We start from the raw sequence: 20658 nt of genomic DNA, 5'->3' as shown, positions 1-20658 counted from the left end.
TCCTGGAACGATGCTACAGTTGTTGTAATCCATAAAGAGGGCAAGGACCCCACAAACTGTCAATCATACAGGCCAATCTCATTACTTAATACTGATTTGCGCATTCTCACCACGATTTTAGCCAAAAGAGTTAGTAAAATTATTACACAGGTTATAAATCCAGATCAAACGGGGTTCATTGCAGGAAGGCACTATTGTCACGGCTGGCGGAGGGAGCCGTGTGGTGTGGAGGAAAAGGAGGACCCAAGATGCAGCGAACTGATGACAGAGTGATGTTTATTTACAAGGTGGTGGTGGTGGCAAAAACAGGCAACTCAACATGAGCAATTACAAACCTAAACTGGGAGAAACTAAAGACAAACCTGAGACCATACAAAAGGGGTGCGGGGCAGAGAGACGCAGAGACAGGAACGAAACACCATAGAATGCAGAGCTACACGGAGGAACGCAGTGATACATGGATGAACGCAGACGAGCCGACGAGGAGCACAGGCAGACACCAACTATAAATACACACACCAGGTAATGAGGAAATGGCACACAGGAGGGGACACAGCTGGAACTTAATGGGCATAACGAGACACAGACCTACAAAGTAAAACAGGAAATCTAGAACCCGAACCGGACACAAGGGGGGAGGACACAGAATAACTAGAACAGAGGGAAATAGTCACAAAACACAAAACGCTGGGTCAACGACCCAGGACCATGACAACTATGGCACTATATTGCCTTCCTGCAATATAGTGCCATATTGACAAAACATTGGCAATGGATATAGGAGGAAACATTTCACTAACATTCAAGGAGCGATGTGGCTTTAAATGGCCAAACGAAGGTATCAAGTATTTAGGAATTCAAATTCCTCACTCATTATCAGACTTGTTTAAAGTAAATTATGAAGTTATAGTTGCAAAAATAAAAAAAGACTTAGAGAGATGGACAGTCCTGCCTCTGTCTTTCTTGGGTCGGATCGAGAGTATACGTATGAATGTATTGCCAAGACTTCTAGACCTTTTTCAAATGCTGCCTATAAACATTCCCAACTCTACATTTGATAATTTAGATAAACTTTTTTCCAAATTTATATGGCAAAGCAAACGCCCAAGGATCAAGTTCCAAACATTAAAACTGTCAAAGCTGCAGGGGGGATTGGCTGTTCCAAACCTGAAATATTATTTCTGGGCAGCTCAGATGAGACCCCTGACTGTATGGGTGCGGGATTTGTCTTAAACTCAGTGGCTAAACATTGAGAAGACAATGTGCGAAAGATCATTGGAATCCCTGCTTTGTTCTAACATTTCAATTAAAAATGTGCATATGGGGGAACGGACGAGGGTCACACTAAAGATTTGGCGTAGAATCAAACAATCATTTGGTCTTCCAAAAGAAATTTCAATGTTATCAAGGCTCTCCTCCCTGCAGGGTTTTTCTCCTATTGTGGAAGACTCTGGCTTCAGAGCATGGTCAAATAGCGGGCTTCATAAACTTTGTCATGTTGTGAGGAATGGGCACCTGAGCTCATTTGAACAGTTGAGGTCAGTTTCGGCTTCCTTCTTCTGACTTTTTTAGATTTCTGCAGCTAAGAAGCTTTTTGACAAAACATAAAGAATGGAGGCAAGTTTTGGAGCCCTCACCCATTGAGGAAATATTTCTAAAAACATTTCAAAGTAATTCCTCCCCAAAATTAATCAGTCATTTTTATAACGCATTTATGAGTTTCAATACAAATGCAACTTTGGATATTAAGGCAAGGTGGGAAGCTGAGACTGGCACTCAAATCTCAGAGGACACCTGGGAAGAGGTGTTCGGTAAAGCCCATCTGGTGACTAATTCTGGGCTGTGGAGAGAATTTAAATGGAAGGTGGTCATGAGATATTTTAGAACCCCAGAGATAATTGCCAAAATGAAGCCTACAAATCCTGACACCTGCTGGCGAAATTGTGGTACTTCTTAGGAACCCACTCACATATATTCTGGTCATGCCCAAAAATCTGCTCACTTTGGAATGACATATTTAAAGTTCTCAGTACAGTTTTCCAACAACCATTAACAAAGACCAACAGTTAGTCATTTTAGGAGTCTTACCAAAGGGTTTTGCGGGAAACAATAAAAAGTATCTCTTAAGAATCTTACAGCAGCACTAAAGTGTATCACTATTAAATGGCTGAATCTTGACCCACCTTCATACAAAATGTGGATCAATAAAGCAAGAGAAATTTACCAGATGGAGGAAATAACATCTGCTCTGCAGATTCAGAGAGAATTGTTTACTGAGCGTTGGCGACCCATACATGCTTTACTGTTTCAATAATTTAGCATAGGTCTGTTTCGTTTTGTCCATTTACGGCTAAGTTTGTCACATGTTAGGGCTGGGCGATATGGCCTAAAATCAATATCATGATAAATTGAGCAGTTAACCTCGATAACGATAAATGGACGATAACCACCCCAAGTGCCAAAAAACAAACGTTTTTTTTTTTTTTTCATTTGATGGGGCTGTGGCAGGCAGCATAGTTCCTCCAGTTATTTTGATAATATTATTCCCCCTAGACCTATTCATTGCAATTATATTATTACCACTTTAAAGGACTGTAAAATGTCACTGAAAATAAATGAAGACAATAGTAGTAAGTACTTTTAGTGGTTAAGATTTATTAACTGAACAAAATAAAAAGTGTCGGATACAATATGTAACCATGCTCTCTAAAAAAATGTATATCCCTTGTAAACAAAATAGTTTAATAATAAATATTATTTATTAAGAGGTTGGTTGTGTTACCTTGACTTGACGCAACAGTCTTTTTGCAGAGTTTACATTTAACAATTTTTTGATCAATATCATCCTTGTTGAATCCAAAATGTTGCCAAACGATTGATGATGCATTTTTTTTGTTAACAAGCGTCTCCTCTTCCTCCTCCACCAGCCTACCTCTGTCGCTGCTGCTTCAACATTTAAATCGTCCTCCATTTGTTCACCCGTGTCTCGTCTTGTTACAGGTAGTAGAGTCATGTGACTCCACCCCGTCAAGTCTGTAACGTAGCACAGCGTCTTAAAGGGACATGAACATCGCCAACCTGCACATGCCTTTCCTTTTTTTTTTTAAATACCGAATTTACCGACATGGGCAAAATGACGTCGATGAGAGTCATAAATTTCGGTAACGATAAATTTTTGATATATCGCCCAGCCCTATCACATGTTATTTAATATTACATAAAGTTTTTGTTTTGTTTTCTTTTTGTTATGTTGTTGTCTGTTTGTTTGTTTTGCTTGGGTTTTGTTTTGTGCTTCCTAATTGCAGTTCTTATTTTAATCTACATTTCTGCATTGCGGTTCCTGTAACTGTCCTACTTGTGAACATTGACAAGTACAAGTTGCAATGTTGTAAATTATAATAAAAATTGAGTATAAAAAAAAGAACATTAAAGTCGTACATTTCTCATAAAAACAGGACAAAGACTTGAAAAAGTCGTGTTTTTCCTTCCAGGAACCACATGGCTTCACTTTTAAAGGTGAAGTGTGACAGAAATGGACATATTTGAAGTCCAACACCTTTTTCCAGTCACATTATTAAAGCAGACAAACTACAAGCTCATTTTCATTCCAACAAGTCATCTTCTGACCTGGACTAACAACACTGGTCTCTATGTGCAGCTGGCTGTGAGACCAGTGCTCAGGGAGCGTCTACAAAGTGCAACACTGAAAGAACATCACACACTCATTTGCTTCCAGCACTTTCACACAAACATCTACTGTCATTATTGTCACCAAACTCTGTGGATCCTTTATTGCAAATTCAAATGGGATCAAATGGTCAGACAAAAGAGGGTTATGAGGAAATATGATGAAATGTTGTGTATTAGCAGCAAGTTATTGAATCTTTTTCCTCAGAAACCAAACAAAATGATTGACAAACATGTTTTTACAAACTCAGTGTTGGACTTGGATCAGCAGGATAAGCTGATGTTTAAAGGCATTTGAGTCTCGCTGTATGAGAGTCCAGTTCTTACTCAATATTTATGGATGATGTTCTTTCAGTGTTGCACTTTGTAGACGCTCCCTGAGCCTCACAGCCAGCTGCACATGGACCAGCTGACATTACCCAGCATTAGAGGCGGCTGTAAAAAATTCATGTTCCCATTTAAATGGTTTTAATTTGAATAAAACGATGTTGATTCATTCAATCCTGAATCGATGTTTAATATAAATGTATTTTGCCAGAATCTCAGGTTAAAGCTCACAAACTATTTCAACAAGCAGCAAACAGCTAAAACAGTAAATGAGAGCAGCTAAACACACAAAGATGGAAACACAGAGCGTGGATCGTTCACTCCACGGCACGTACACGGACACGCCGTCGGGGCTGAAAGTGGACAGCTCACAGATCCTGAAGCTGCAGGTTTCATCTGTCTCCAACCAAAACTGAGTGAAGCAGCAGCAAAAGAAGATCCAAACTCTGCTTCACGTTTGATCAATATGCTCATGAATTCTCTCTGACTTTGGCTCTTCCTGCCTGCACAGCTCTCTCTCTCTCAGTGTACTCCAAGAACAGCTTCAAACATCTGTTTCTGCATCATTCACTGTTTATTAGCCACCAGTCTGCTGTTGTGTTCAGTGCTGTCGGCCTCTGACAGTAAAGCCTCATTTCTGCTGTTCCATGGAAACTTTTTAAAATGATGACAGATTACAAACTCTCAGCTGTGTCTGTAATCAAACCTCTGTAACTTTGCTTCACTTCAGCAGCATCAGCTCATGTTCACATGTTGCTTCATGGTTTGCTTCAGTTTTTGATCGACTGCAGAATATTTTGAAGGTTATCTGCTATAAAAAGCCAGAAGAGGAAAATCTGCTTCATGTGTTTCTGTTTGATCCTCAGTGACTTTGACACAAAGGCCTCTGCTGTGATGATCACACCTCTGATCAAGTCTCACAGTGTCACAACTGATAAATGATCAGAGTTAGAATATTTCTGACTGTCTGCTGTGTGCCGTGACCTTTGACCTGCTAAAGACAGTCAGCTGTGGATTATTCATTGTTGTGTCTGATACTTAGAACTGTGAGGAAGAAGCTACACAGTTAATCAGGGTCCCCTCTCTCTGAATCAGGAAAGGTGGGCAGGCCGCGTGTGGGCCGCGGGCCATACGTTGAGTATCACTGTTTGAAATGTGAACATTGTTCTGCTGCAGTCAATGGACTAAACCAGAGAAGAAGAAAACAGACTTTACCATGAAGATCCTCAGTGTGGATCAGTATAATATCAGCCTGATGTCTGCAGTTTAGTGTCAGCACAACTTTCACATCATATTCATCTCAGCACAACTAAAACATGCTGACTGACCTCAGAGTTTCAAATCGACATCGTGGATTCTCCAGGAAATCACACAGATGCTTCACTCCTGTATCCTTCAGGTTGCTGTAGGTTCCACTCAGGTCCACCTCTGTGGGATACGAGGGGTTGGACTTCAGCGCTGCTGCCAGATAATCAAGGCCAATATCTGACAAACCACAGACACTGTATAAAGAATGAAAGATGTAAGTTTATTAGACAAAGTGCTTGAAATCATTCAGTGTTTCATCATCTGTTCAGAGCTGAAGAAGGTTCAGAATGTAGAAGTTTAGAAAATGGAAACTCCAAACAGCTGAAGCCAACAGGAAGCAGCTTCAAACAAACACAACAAGAGAAAAAACTCTGAATGTTTCACATTAAAGTCGTACATTTCTCATAAAAACAGGACAAAGACTTGAAAAAGTCGTGTTTTTCCTTCCAGGAACCACATGGCTTCACTTTTAAAGGTGAAGTGTGACAGAAATGGACATATTTGAAGTCCAACACCTTTTTCCAGTCACATTATTAAAGCAGACAAACTACAAGCTCATTTTCATTCCAACAAGTCATCTTCTGACCTGGACTAACAACACTGGTCTCTATGTGCAGCTGGCTGTGAGACCAGTGCTCAGGGAGCGTCTACAAAGTGCAACACTGAAAGAACATCACACACTCATTTGCTTCCAGCACTTTCACACAAACATCTACTGTCATTATTCATGTTCCTGCTCCTGCCGTCCCATTTCACAAGCCTTGCACTTCCGGCCTTTGCGGTCTTTGAGTACGCGGCCCTTGAGGACCGTTAAGGCTTCAGACCCTGAATTGTGATACAGCCAGTGAGTACTTTCATAGGCTGCATCCTCCTGAGGACCCGGCCTTCACGGTCTATGTGGGCCGGGTCCTCCGAAGGTCGGGTAGGCCGGAAGTGCGAGGCTGTAATATCAGACGGTCTAGCCTTCTGATTAGCATCACCGCTGTCTCGGTGGAGTTTAATAACCTCGGCCGTCTGCTCCTTGCTATCTAAAATATAACAGGACACTGGTGGATGACGTCAGTGCGCACACACAGTGTTCACACACATCTTCAACCTTTCCCTCTCTCTGTCTGTAGTCCCAGCCTTCTTCAAAATGGCCACCATCGTCTCTGTACCCAAATCCTCCACCATCTCATCATTGAACTTCTGGCGACCTGTAGCCCTGACCCCCATTGTGAGCAAATGCTTCGAGAAGCTGGTCAGGGACTTCATCTGCTCTGCACTACCCGACTCACTGGACCCTCTACAATTTGCATACCGCCACAAGAGGTCCACTGATGATGCCATAGCCCTGACACTACACACTGCCCTGTCACACCTGGAGAAGAGAGACACGTATGTGAGAATGCTGTTTGTAGATTACAGCTCAGTATTCAATACCATCGTTCCCTCAAAGCTGGACAGGAAACTGCAGGATCTAGGACTGAGCAGCTCCCTCTGCAGCTGGATTCTTAACTTCCTGTCTGACAGATGCCAAGTGGTCAGACTGGGCAGCATCAACTCATCCCCCCCATCACACTGAACACTGGTGCTCCACAGGGGTGTGTACTGAGCCCTGTCCTGTACTCACAGGAGAGGGCGGAGTACAGTTTGCGGACGACACTACAGTGGTGGGTCTTATCACCAAAGGTGATGAGACGGCTTACAGGGAGGAGGTCAGCGCCCTGACCCACCGGTGTCAAGACAACCATCTCACCCTCAACGTCGCAAAGACAAAGGAGTTGATAGTGGACTTCCGGAGGTGCAGAGAAGTACACACCCCATCACCATCAATGGTGCTGCTGTGGAGAGTGAGCAGCTTCCGCTTCCTTGGTGTACATCTGGCTGACGATCTTACGTGGTCAGTACTAGGGCTGCACGATTTTGCATAAAATGAGAATCACGATTTTTTTGCTTAGAATTGAGATCACGATTCTCTCACGATTTTCTTTTCCAGTATAAATATTTATTGCACTTATTAACTGCACATCAACTTCGTAACAGTTGAGACTGAACATAAAAACAATAAATAAACATAAAAACAACAAATGTCTCACGTTTTGTTGTTGCCGCAAAATGTTGTACTGCTTGAAATTCCGTCTCCACCGTTGCTCGACACTGCGTGTATAGAGCAGGTAGTGCAACAATAGAAAAATAGTTGCGGGACGGCACTGTGTAGCGTTTGTCTAGGGTGTTGATCATTTTCCTAAATCCCTCGTTTTGCACAGTGTTGATGGGAGCCATATCTTTGGTCAGGTGATAAGTGATAGCCTCCCTAATTTCTTTGTGCCTGCGGGAGTTCGACGTGTATAGGGAAGCGCTGTATAAGGTTCCCGTTATTGATGTTTGGGTTGTTGACCGGGACGGATTTTCTCCTGTTACTTTCGTCATCCCTGACGTGCTCTCCGTGGTTTTTTCCCTGCTAATTTTCCCAGCCAGCTTCTGTACCACGTGGTATAAGGCTCCGCCCTTGTCATTTGTTGAGCAGGAAGAGTGAGCGCTTGTTTTCATGCAGATTACGTCCCGGATCTAAATGCGGTACAATCGTCGTCGTCTTTTCTCTCTCTCTTTTTTTTAAAATCGTTGTAATTTGGAAATGAGATCGCACATAAGTATGAATTGAGATCGCGATTTTCTAACAATTAATCATGCAGCCCTAGTCAGGACACATAAACAAAACAGTGAAGAAGGCGCAGCAGCACCTCTTCTTTGTCAGGAGACTGAAAAGATTCGGCATGAGCCCCCGCATCCTCAGGACCTTCTATCACTGTGCCATTGAGAGCATCCTCACCGGATGCATCACCACCTGGTACGGCAACAGCACTGCTTACAACCGCAAAGCTCTCCAGCGAGTAGTGCGGTGTTCTGAACGGATAATTGGAGGTGAGCTTCCCTCCCTCCAAGACATCTACAGGAAGCGCTGCCTGAGGAAAGCGGGGAGGACCATCAAGGACTCCAGTCCCCCCAGCCATAAACTGTTCAGACTACTTCCATCAGGAAGGAGGTTCTGCAGCATCCGGTCCCCAACCAGCAGACTGAGAGAGCTTTTTCCACCAGGCCATCAGACTGCTGAACACGTCATAGACACCTCACCTTCACTACTGGAACTTCAACATTATGCACTCCACACTGTATATAAATGCCACTTGTTTTGCACATGTCCAACTACCAACCTCTGTATATTTTATTTTATTGTTTACTCTATTTAATTTCCATATAACTCTCAGATTTAGCCGTTCTTCTATTTTGCTTGTTCTTATGTTATTGTATTTTTGCACACCTCTGTTGCTTGTGAAGCTCACACACAAGAATTTCACTCGCATGTACTGTACCAGTGTACCTGCACATGTGATGTGACAGTCAAAGTGATTTGATTTCAGCCGCCATAACCCCCGCAGTACACTGACTTCATTTACTGAGGTTATATTCATCAGGTTTTTATTTCCTGATGTTCGTATGTGTCCTGCGTGTTTCAGTCGCCAATTCTGAATTATAACTAACATAAAAACATGTTTAAGGAGGAGAGAAAGCAAATAAATCCGATGAACATCTGATCTTTGTGTTTTTGTTCAGTAATCAGCGTGACCTGCGTATAAACGCATAAAAGAGATAACGTTGGTGTTTCATGTAGTAACTGCTGGCTTTAACTGTACAAAGGTTGTTCGACACTATGACACACATACAGACTTCATGATGTTCGGCTAATATTTTAATTGTGAATATTAATCACGAGGGTAAACGGCCCTGTACACTACGGAGCGAGGTCAGCATGTCCACGATATCTTCAGCTCTCTGAGTTAACCCAGAGTTTCCCAGCTGACTAATCTAACTGTCATCTACGAATGTGTCACGGCTCATATCAATATGATTTTACAGAAAATCATCCTTTTTACTGCCAACTATTCCAGAGACGTGAAAATCTACAGCATAAAGAACAAAAAATATAGCAGTCTAACGCAACACTGTAACAGAGATGAACCGTCTGTTTGTCGCAGATCAAAGTGGAATGAATGTGATTGGTTGAACACGTGTCCGTGATCTGTGTTTTCTGCATTTTCATCAGCGTAAGAGACTCAGCAGCAGATTAGAATAACATTTATACGTTTAATAAATCATAAATCATACACAAAACGATCAAACCTGTTCCGACAGTTTGAGTTTGTGTTCCCTCAGCTGCAGACTCGCTGCTGTTTAAATGTTTGAGAGGAAGATTAGATATAAACAAACGTCAAACATAGACTCAGTCTGCGTTCACATTTGATATGAGGCCAGCACGTACAGTGGCTGTGTCCTGTTTTAAGATCGTATATGTAAAATTGTTGTCTGACCTGGAGTCCGTGGTTACCATGGTTACTGCATAAGCAGCTGTAATGTAAACAGCTGGCACAGCGGAAACCTACCGGCGACATGAGGTTTGTCATTGCAAAAGAACTGTCTGAATGGTTAACTGACGTTAACTTGGATAAATTATAGTTAAGCAGTCTCACAGATAACACCCACGGAGCTGTGTGACTGTTCACCACTACACTGAAATCAGCAGGCTATTACTGAAATACACGTGCTATCCGGTTGTTCAGTGATGACGCGACGAATCCTACTTCCGGGTCTAAAGTAGTCTGCGTTTAATATGGCTTTTGTGTTGTTAACATGTTTAATGTTTTGTATTTTCTTCTATTTGATCTCAAAAAGCTCCTAAAACAGTCAGCGACCACTGTTGACCTCCCTCGGCTTTTATTACCGCTAATCATTTATTTAAGCTCAGTTTTTAAAACCTTACGATGTAACTACAGCCCAGCCCATGCAGCAGTATATGAATGACTAACCTCGTATTGTGGATGGATTATCTCAGTTGTTCTCCTGGCTGAAGTTTGGTCCGTTTACAGCATCCTGCCATGCGATTACATTTGTTCCTGACCACCGAGAACACTCACATTAACTTTTATCGAGTGGAAAAAAAGTTAGCTTGTTTATATTATGCTAACATAGCTGTGTCGCTAGCGGTCACGTAGCACATCATTATATACCAGCTAGCCCAACTTCAGTAACCCTACAAACGTCACTGCTGTTTAGTTTTCTGTCTTCATTTATGCTGGAAGTGATAACAGAGCTGTACGTTTTAATTTGTTTCCAAAACCCCGCAGTCAGGACATGCTATATTGTATTTAGATAGAAGCTAGCGAGCTAACTCCCTGCTAACTTCTAACTCCGTTAATTGTCATAAATTCCGTTTTCATGGATGCCTGGATGTTAAACTCAATTGTTACACCTGGTAGAGCAGAACGCTGATCATTTTATTAAAGATGAAAGACTTTAGACAGTTTTTCAACTCTCAGTAATGCCATAGTGATCGTTTGATATATGGACCTGCAGCGGAGTTTAGACCCAGACACGGCTAGTGACGTCAGACTGAACAACCGGATATCATAAACTATGATATAAATAGGGAGGTCCTATTAACATGTTTAGTTTTACAGGACACCTTCCTGCCTTTAGTCTCATTCATGAGCAGTATTAGTTTTCTTCTAACATCCAGAAGTCTGCATGATGTGTTTCATAGTTTCTAACAAGCCTTTGACAGGTAAACATAACATGACCGAAACACACACAAACAAACAAAAACAATCACACAAATTATATGTTAACCTCGTTTATTTTTAGTTAAGTAAACTCTAAAAATTCTAACAGATCGCTGGTGCTTAGAATACAGTTGAATAACTATTAAAAACCAGATGATGTAATATTTCTGCCCAGGTTGCAGTCTGAACACGCTGTTGCAAGCTCTGCTCCTCTCAGTGGAAATACGCCGTCTCTTTCCTCTTTGTATAAAAACATTTTAAAAGTCAGTTTAATCTCAAAATTCACTGTTAAATCCAAAACACACCAGATAAAGAAAAGCGAACGGTTCAGTCTAACACAGTGAACCATTAAACTTCAGTAAAACTATGAAGTTATGACGTCTTGATGCATTCTCAATCATCCAGGGAAGTACCGTAATTGTCGGGCTATAAGCCGCTACTTTTTCCACCAGCTTTGAACCCTGCGGCTTTTAGTCAGGTGCGGCTTTTCTATGGATTGTCCATGATTTTTGTCATATCGTAAGACGATTTGTTTTGTTTGTTCCGCTGTTGTACGGCACTACGTTGCCTGGCGGAAGGGCATGTGATCAGACACACAGTATCGGGGTTCAAGAGTGGTGTGTTGGTCACGTGTCCATCCGCCAGACAACATAGTGCCGTACAAGTAGCGCGAAAAACAATGCGAAAAGCAAGTTATGCTCAACTCCACCGGTGGAATCTGACAGCGTGGAAAAGTGTGAAAACATCCACGATCACCAACGGATTTCGAAGGGCTGAATGCTGCATGATGGAGAGGAGGACACTGCCACGGCCCTTCTGAGGGTGTTCGACTCTGACACTGACAACGAGGATTTCTTTGGTTTTGAAAGTGACAACGAAGGAAAGAAGCTGAGAGTGGATGACGAAGCCATCCTGAGCCTGTTTGTATCCGACACTGGAGACGAGGACTTTGGTGGTTTTAGTGGGCAGGAAGATGGTGGTGAATGACTGACTTTTCTTCTTGTTAAAGCCGTGTCACTGCACCTGAGCCTAAAAGGTAGTCTGAATCTATTTTTCTGGTGTGCTGTAGGTTATTGTTATGTACTACATTTGTTACTCATTTATGAAGCACAGTACATGTTTCCTACTTGTAATTACCGCTACTTGTACATATACCTAAAAGGTTATGCAAATATGTACCCATAACTTGTTTTTCAAAATATTAATAAAAGGGGTGTGTCTCCAAACAGCCATCTCTTTCCTGACAATTCCCTTTGTGCATATTCTCTTACATATGATAAGTCAACATTGAAACACCTGCGGCCTTTAGTCAGGTGCGGCTAATGTATGTACAAAACAGGATTTTCCCCTGATTTTAGCTTGTGCGGCTAATATTCTGGTGCGCTTTGTAGTCCGGGAAATACGGTAAGTGAAAAGGGAAAGACCATCTCTGAATCGAGGAGGAGCCTAAGGGTACATCTGTCACCATCTTACATGCTGTGATTGCAGCCATTCCCCAACTCTCTGTGAATGGGACTCATGGACATTGATCAGTGGTTGTTGATCAATGGCTGTGACAGTTTGCATAATTCTGATTAATGAACTGACCTCCCAGCCCATTGTTCCTTCAGTGGGCTGGTTTCAGTCATTATGCAAATGTACTGTTTATAAGATTGAAACCTGCAGTCAGCTGAGACTGAAGAAGTCACCTGATGATGACGAAACAAAACGCTACGTCCAGATGAACAGAATCAACTTTTGGAGACATGCAGTTTAACCTCAGCCAAACCGATTTGCTCAGTTGTAAATAAAACAGCGAAGTAAACGTGACCCGACAGACAGAACCTGAGTGAATTAAGTCCAGCGTTTAACCACTGAGAGCTAAAACTCAGCTGAGGTTTCAAAGCTGTGTGATTGGACATCAGCTGCTGATGAAGTTGGTTCGCCTATAAAGTGCTCTGTAGGGAAACAAGCTTCAGCAGCTCTGCGCTCGGGGAAAAAACTATATTTACTTATCTTGTGCAGAAAAATGCGCTGACATTGCGTTATATCGAGCACCGGCTGCCCAGTTAAACTGTGACTATCACCAGGTCACGTGGGCGCGTTTCTTGAATTAGCAGCTAAACAGCTGACAGGTGAGGAGGAGGATGCATGCAGGTAAACTGAGGGCCTGTTGAGCTGATCGCTGGTGTCCTGAGAAACACGTCAGCTCGTTCTTTATGTTACAGAAGCACAGAGACACAAGGCGGAAAAAGACGGTGAAAATGAGAATCTGCAAATGCAACATGTGGAACACGGACAGTGGAATATGTAAACAAACTGGGTAACGTAACCCCCCCCCCAAAAAAAACCCAAAAACAGTTAAGCTGGAACACCGGGGCTGTGAGCTCGGTGCTCTCTGTCAGCTGACTGTTAGCAGAGCGAGTGAAATCTCTGAAAACATCTGAGCACTTTTGCAAACACGTTCTATGTTGACAACCTGACCAGACGTGTGAAGATTACGCTGCGACAGTCGCGGCTAAAACACTGTTAAAAGTGTAGCTGGTGACAGAAAAACAGGATATTTTATAACTTTACACCACCATTGCTGACGGTGATTTGAAATGCATTCTGGGATACCTGGCTGCCCCAAGGCCACACAAGCAATCGATTATCTAGGATCGACCTGTCTTGACTTACTTTGCACGGCAACCAATCAAATGCTAGAGAAGCTGCAGTGGCAGCGTTAACCCCGCCCACTTAGTTTGATGGGTGAGGCTGACAGATAAAATGATTTCAAGTTGAGACATGAAGGGGACAAAAGTGCCAAAATGAATTAAATAAATACATCATTAAATAATTAATTAAAACTGTCAATACTTATTTAAATGTGTTGTAAATATTTATTTAATTATTTCCAATTTTAATTAATTATTGCCACATTTAATTAATTATTTAATGGTGTATTTAATTATTTCATTATGGCAGTCCTGGCGTTCCACAGCACCGTGCCATAAGGCAAAAGTGATAACTGGCTCGGGGACCAGGTCCCCAGATCTTAATCCAATTGAGAATTTGTGGTCAATCCTCAAGAGGCGGGTGGAGGAAACAAAAACCCACTAATTCTGACAAACTCCAAGAAGTGATTATGACAGAATGGGTTGCTGTCAGTCAGGATTTGACTGAGAGCACGCCCAGTCGAATTGCAGAGGTCCTGAAAAAGAAGGGCCAACACTGCAAATACTGACTGTTTGCATAAATGTCATGTAATTGTCAATAAAAGCCTTTGAAACGTATGAAGTGCTTGTCATTATATTTCAGTACATCACAGACACAACTGAAACAAAGATCTAAAAGCAGTTTAGCAGCAAACTTTGTGAAAACTAATATTCGTGTCATTCTCAAAACTTTTTGGCCACGACTGTACTTTCTTCTCACATGTCCATCACTCCTACTCTCGCCTGGATTATTTTTGGTCAGCAGCTCACTGCTGAGTGACATCTCAGACACTGAGATGAAGACTTTGTTAAATATTTTTAAAAAAGAGTGGACTTAGGAAATACTGAACAAAATACCCCAAAAATTTGAACACAGTAACAAATTTGGTTGATTTTTAGCTAACCAGTTAAAAATAAATAAAGAAAAAACAACTATATGTGCTGTTAAAGATGATCTGGGAACACAATGTATGACCTGAAAGAATGAACAACATTTTTAGGGATTTCTATGAAACTTTATATTCACCACAAATAAACGCGTCTAAAAAAAGACATTTATTAGTTTCTTGACAGCGTAACTCTTCCAAAATTACTAGACAGTCAAGCAATGTCAGTGGATTCACCAGGTGACGCCGGGTGAACTCCAGGAAGCCCTGATAAGTATGCCCAATAATAAGGCTCCAGGTCCAGATGGCAGAATTCTACAAAGAATTCTGGACGATTCTGGCACCAGTTTTTTACAGAACATTGTTGGAAATCAAAGAAAAGGGAAGACTTCCATCAAATATGAATTCTGCAAACATTAGTCTCCTGCTAAAACCAGGCAAAGACCCTGTACATCCCTCAAGCTATCGTCCAATATCACTTATAAATGTAGACCTTAAAATAATCTGCAAAGCTCTCTCAAAGAGATTAGAGAAAATAACCTCCCTCTTAATTCATCCTGACCAAACTGGTTTCATAAAAGGTCGGCACTCATCAACAAATACACATAGATTACTTAGTTTCATAGACTACTCATGCAGTAAAAACATCGAAACTACAATATTTTCTTTAGATGCAGAAAAAACGTTTGACAGAGTTAACTGGAAATGTTTATTTCCAACTTTACACAAATTTGGTTTTGGAAACTCTTTCAAAAATATTACACAACAGCTTGTGTCAGAACAAATGACCAAACATCCTCCAGCTTCTGCATTTCTGAATAACAAATCTTGGACTCACCGAGCCTTTCTGCAGTTCCTCACAGCTGGAATCAGTCTCAGTCGTCCCTCTGCTGATGTGTTGTACTTCTGCAGGTCCAACTCATCCAGAACATCCTCTGACATCTGCAGCATGAAGGCCAGAGCTGAGCACTGGATCATAGTGAGTTTCTTCTTTGATCTGTTCTCTGACTTCAGGAACTCTTGGATCTCCTGGTGTAATGAGAGGTCGTTAATCTCCATCAGACAGTGGAAGATGTTGATGCTTCTGTCAGGAGAGACTTTAAGCTTCTTGTTATTCTTCAGGTTCTTGATGACACTCTGGATGGTTTCTGGACTGTTCTCTGTCTGACCCAGCAGACCTCCTAAGAGTCTCTGGTTGGACTCCAGACAGAGGCCATGAAGGAAGCGAACAAACAGGTCCAGACGACCATTTTTACTCCTGAAGGATTTTGTTAGTGTTTCCATCAAAAAGTCATCCAGAGATGACTCTTTGTATTTTTTTCCCAGGAAGTCCTTCAGCACCTCTGACTTCCTGTTGGTGAAACAGTGGAACATGTAGACTGCAGCCAGAAACTCCTGGATGCTCAGATGAACAAAGCAGTAGACTGGTTTCTGGAAGATCACACACTCTCTTTTGAAGATCTCTGTACAAACTCCTGAGTACACCGAGGCCTCTGTCACATCCAGACCACACTGCTCCATGTCTTCTTGGTAGAACATGATGTTTCCTTTCTCCAGATGTTCAAACGCCAGCCTCCCCAGCTTCAGAAGAACTTCCCTGTCAGCCTCCGTCAGCTCCTGTGGACTCGTCTCATGTCCCTCGTGGTACTTGTTCTTCTTCCTCTTTGTCTGAACCAGCAGGAAGTGTGAGTACATGTCAGTCAGGGTCTTGGGCAGCTCTCCTCTCTGCTCTGTAGTCAACATGTGCTCCAGAACTGTAGCAGTGATCCAGCAGAAGACTGGGATACTACACATGATGTGGAGGCTCCTGGATGTCTTCATGTGGGAGATGATTCTGCTGGACAGCTCTTCATCACTGAATCTCCTCCTGAAGTACTCCTCCTTCTGGGCGTCAGTGAAGCCTCGTACTTCTGTTAGCCTGTCAACACATGTAGGAGGGATCTGATTGGCTGCTGCAGGTCGGGAAGTTATCCAGACGAGAGCCGAGGGAAGCAGATTCCCCTGGATGAGGTTTGTCAGCAGCTGGCTGACTGATGACTTCTGTGTGACATCAGACAGCAGCTTCCTGTTGGTGAAATCCAATGAAAGTCTGCTTTCATCCAGGCCGTCAAAGATGAACAAAAGCTGAGAGACAGCCAGCGTCTCTGCTGTGACCTTCTGTAGTGTTGGATGGAAAACATGGAGCAGCTCCAGAAGACTGTACTGCTCCTCTCTGATCAGGTTCAGCTCCCTGAATGAAAGCAGAACCACCACACTGACATGTTGGTTCTCCAAGCCCTCTGCCCAGTCCAGAGTGAACTTCTGCACTGAGAAGGTTTTTCCAACACCAGCCACGCCGTTGGTCAGAACCACTCTGATGGGTCTCTGTTGGTCAGGTAAGGCTTTAAAGATGTCCTGGCACCTGATTGGAGTGTCATGGAGGGCGTCCATCTTGGAAGCTGTCTCCAGCTGCCTCACCTCATGTTGGCTATGAACCTCTTCACTCTGTCCCTCTGTGATGTAGAGCTCAGTGTAGATCCTGTTGAGGAGGGTTCTACTTCCTGTTTCATCACTTCCTTCAGTCACACGTTCACATCTCCTCCTCAGACTGATCTTATGTTCATCTAAAACCTCCTGCAGACCAACATCTGCTGAAAGAAAGAAAAACAGAAAGAAAACTCTTCAATGTCTGAACAACAACAAGAAGTCCAGTTTTCAGAAATGAGTCCATCAGCAGACAGATGTTCAGTCTTACTTTGTACACAGCTGCTCTGACTGGCTGTCTGCAGTCCAGCTCTGCTTCTGGATCTTTCTCCACACTGGGGACAGGACCAGTCTCCTGATGAAGCAGACTGGTCCCAGTATGAGGAGATGCACTGTCTGCAGAACCAGTGTCCACAGCTGGTAGAGACTGGATCCTTCAGGACGTCCTGACACAAAGCACAGCAGGACAGCTGCTCCTCCTCACAGACACCACTCCTCTTCCTCTTCCTCCCTCTGTGAACACATTTCTTTATCACTAAAATCATTGACTGTCAGTGACAAACATCCAGATTTGATGACACTGTGCAGAAGCTCTGATGGTCACAGAGAAAAGTCAAAGTGGAGAAACTTGTGTTTGAGTTCAGAATCCAAGTTTCCTTTGCTGTTCCTGCCTGTCTTATTAAACACAGAGTGATCAGCCTACAAACTCCGCAGTAAAAGCCTTCATCACAGAGCTGATTATGTCCTTCACTGGATGTACTGGAAGTTTGGGATCCATCACTCTGAACTGACCTTTGACCTCCTCTAAAAACTGTGGTGGAGCAGCGGTGTCACATTCAGAGCTTTCAGCTTCATTTTGAAAGAGTTCAGTCATCAGGAAGTGAACTTCTGGGTTCTGATTTCCTTTCTATTATTTTACAGAAGTGAAGAAGAAGAACTAAAAGCTTTGAAATGATCTGAGTGATATTTTTGAACATTGCCACCAAATTGAGTTCAGCCTCCAGCAGTAACTTTGTTTCATGATGCCTCCCTGATGATGTGATGTTTGATTACAAACCTGTTTATGTGTTAGACATTAATCACATGAACACAGGCAGAAAAAAGAAGCCAATGAAACAAATGACAGAAACGTGTTCATTCACTGCCATGATCCATATTTGATATGTACAGATGTTTGTAAAGAACACGTGTGCAGCGCTTTGTTCTGAGTATCTGCTGTCAGCACACAGTGCAGCAATAACTACAACCACACGTTTCTGTAGATCCTGAACATCAGCCTGGAGGAATCTGACCTCAGGTCTGCACACAGAGGAGCTTCACCTCTGGGATGATGCTGGCTTCAGCTCCTTCTACAATCAGGCAGAAGCTTCTGCACCATCAGGACACAAACAGAGAGGAGCTTCTATCCTCAGACCATCCAAGTCCTAAATCAGAACATGCTCCCCTCATAGCATCACCATCAGGGTTTAAACAGGACCTTACATCATGTTCTTGTCTCACTGTCATATTTCAGATCATACCTGATTCATTATGACGTCACACGCTGCTACACTGATCCTGCTGCTTCATTACTGCTGATATTACTCTGCTCACTCTGTTCAGTTACTCTGTTTACATCACTTTGCTCATTTGCTTTGTTCTGCTTGCACTGCTCTGTCAGTACATGCTGTGCTAATGTGGCACAAAGCACTTTAACATTACATCTGCACAATGTTTCATTATTTCATTTAATGATTGTTTCTAATGTTTTGTCCAGTCACAGGAGCAGCTCAGCACATTTCACTGTGTTGTACGTGTATGACGATGCCTGTGACAAATAAACAGCCTCGGACTCTTCAATCTTCTGCATTTCTTTGGAGATCAGCTCAGTGGCCTGTTGAGACCATCTTTCTATTTCTGATGACTCAGTTCAGATTATTATCCTGATACTTTCTTTTAAAATGTGATGAAATCATTTATCTGATGTTCTGACACAAATACACCAAAACAATCCCAAACAGCACAAACCACCACGTTACACACAGTGTAATAAAAATACAGGCAACTACAAATAAAAACACTTTAAAATATAAACTAAAATTACAAAGTGGTCACAGAATTTCAAACACCCGTAAATGAGTCAGCAGCTCTCTTACATGGTCAGCTGAGCTCCATGATTGAAGAACATTGTTGCTGCAGGTTCATGACTGAAATATGGAGGAAACATTTCTTTGGACCGGTCACTCCTCACAGACACACAGCTGGATGCTGGAGACTGTGACCTCTGACCTCTGCAAACACAAACACATCACATGAATTACAGATTAATCTCTGTTTAAAATCTTTTAAGCAGCTGCAAACACACAAACTGGATGATGTGATGGTTTCTGTCAGTAATAGTTGTCTCAGATTAGAGTACAGACGGCTGCAGAGACGTTCACAGCAACAGAGAAGAAATCATTACCTTGGATTGCATTACTACTACGATTGATACTAGCATTATCGTACCCGGACCACCATTAGGAATCATTTATGATGTCACTGGTAGAACACATTTATAGAAACAACCTTTGAACTCTGAGTCAGCAGCTCTCTTACATGGTCAGCTGAGCTCCATGATTGAAGAACATTGTTGCTGCAGGTTCATCACTGAAGTCTGGAGGAAATATTCCTTTGGACCAGTCACTCCTCACAGACACACAGCTGGATGCTGGAGACTGTGACCTCTGACCTCTGCAAACACAACCACATTGCATTCATTTCACATCAATTAGTACACCACAAAAGGCATGCAAGAAACACAGTATGAAGGCAAACTTCTGGCTTCAATAACATTCAACAGGTCAGGTGGAAACTTTTCTCAGATTTGATTCATGTTTTTATAGAACGATCCAGCTAAAAAAATATACCATTAGGTCAGGGGTCAGCAACCTTCAGGACCCAAAGAGCCATTTGGAGCCAGTTTCCACGCAAAAGAAAACACTGGGAGCCACAAATACTTTTTGACGTCTAGAATGAAGATAACACTGTATATACTGTTTTTTACCTTTATGCTTTGTGTGAACAACTAAGGTGTGTTGCTTATGAAATCCATGAAGTGCTACAGAGAAAATTACATGTTATTTATGTAATGAACACATTTGAACTCTTAAAGAAATATAACAAAAGGAAAGACACCCAGCTGAACTAAAATGATGTAGCAAACAAAAACTGCTGTGAGCCGCCACCCTTATATCTCCTTTGGGCTTCTGGAGCCTTGACCTGACTTTTAAAAAATAATTGGAAAAAAAGCTCTATGCTGCTGAAAGATGAAAAATAGATATTTGCAAAATTCTGCCTAAATATGTATTTTACCTGGTTAATGTGTGTGGCGGGGCGTGGTCTGCAGCGGCGAGGCGGACGCACCTGAGCGGCACCCGCAATCACGCCTCGCCGCCTTAACGTCTGTGCTGTTGTGTTGGTGTGTGTCGGGCTGTGAGCTGCAAAGCTACAGCCGGCTGTGTGCGTACAGCAACCGTGTGTGAAAAGTGGTCAATAAAGAGAAGCTGAAAAGCGTGTTCATGCAAACATCGTCGGGTCTGCCGTGATATGTTTACAACGGGACTTCTGCTCCTGAACCTCTGCGCACAGCGTCTGCAGGTCGGGGCTGTACGAAGTCACTTTCATCTTTACAGGACTGTAAGCTGTCGTCTGTGAGGCGTGAGCGGTAGGGATGGGTATTGATAAGATTTTCAC

General features: G+C 42.5%; 1 protein-coding gene across 1 annotated transcript in view; it reads right to left on the bottom strand.

Moving 5' to 3' along the window:
- Nucleotides 1–20658, bottom strand: part of LOC309701533 (protein NLRC3-like) — a 232642-nt gene that overhangs the window by 209454 nt on the left and 2530 nt on the right. The window contains exons 3-4 of the mRNA XM_082525784.1: nt 19522–19656; nt 19080–19214 (exon numbers count right to left, since the gene is read on the bottom strand). Coding sequence (XP_082381910.1) covers nt 19080–19214; nt 19522–19656 — 270 coding nt within the window. The remainder of the gene's footprint in view (nt 1–19079; nt 19215–19521; nt 19657–20658) is intronic.

The sequence above is a fragment of the Aulonocara stuartgranti genome, assembly GCF_965226115.1.
Source record: "Aulonocara stuartgranti genome assembly, chromosome: 23".
NCBI classification, from domain to species: Eukaryota; Metazoa; Chordata; class Actinopteri; order Cichliformes; family Cichlidae; genus Aulonocara; species Aulonocara stuartgranti.
The sequence above is the reverse complement of the archived record's forward strand: the minus strand, read 5'-3'. Positions and strand labels throughout refer to the sequence as shown.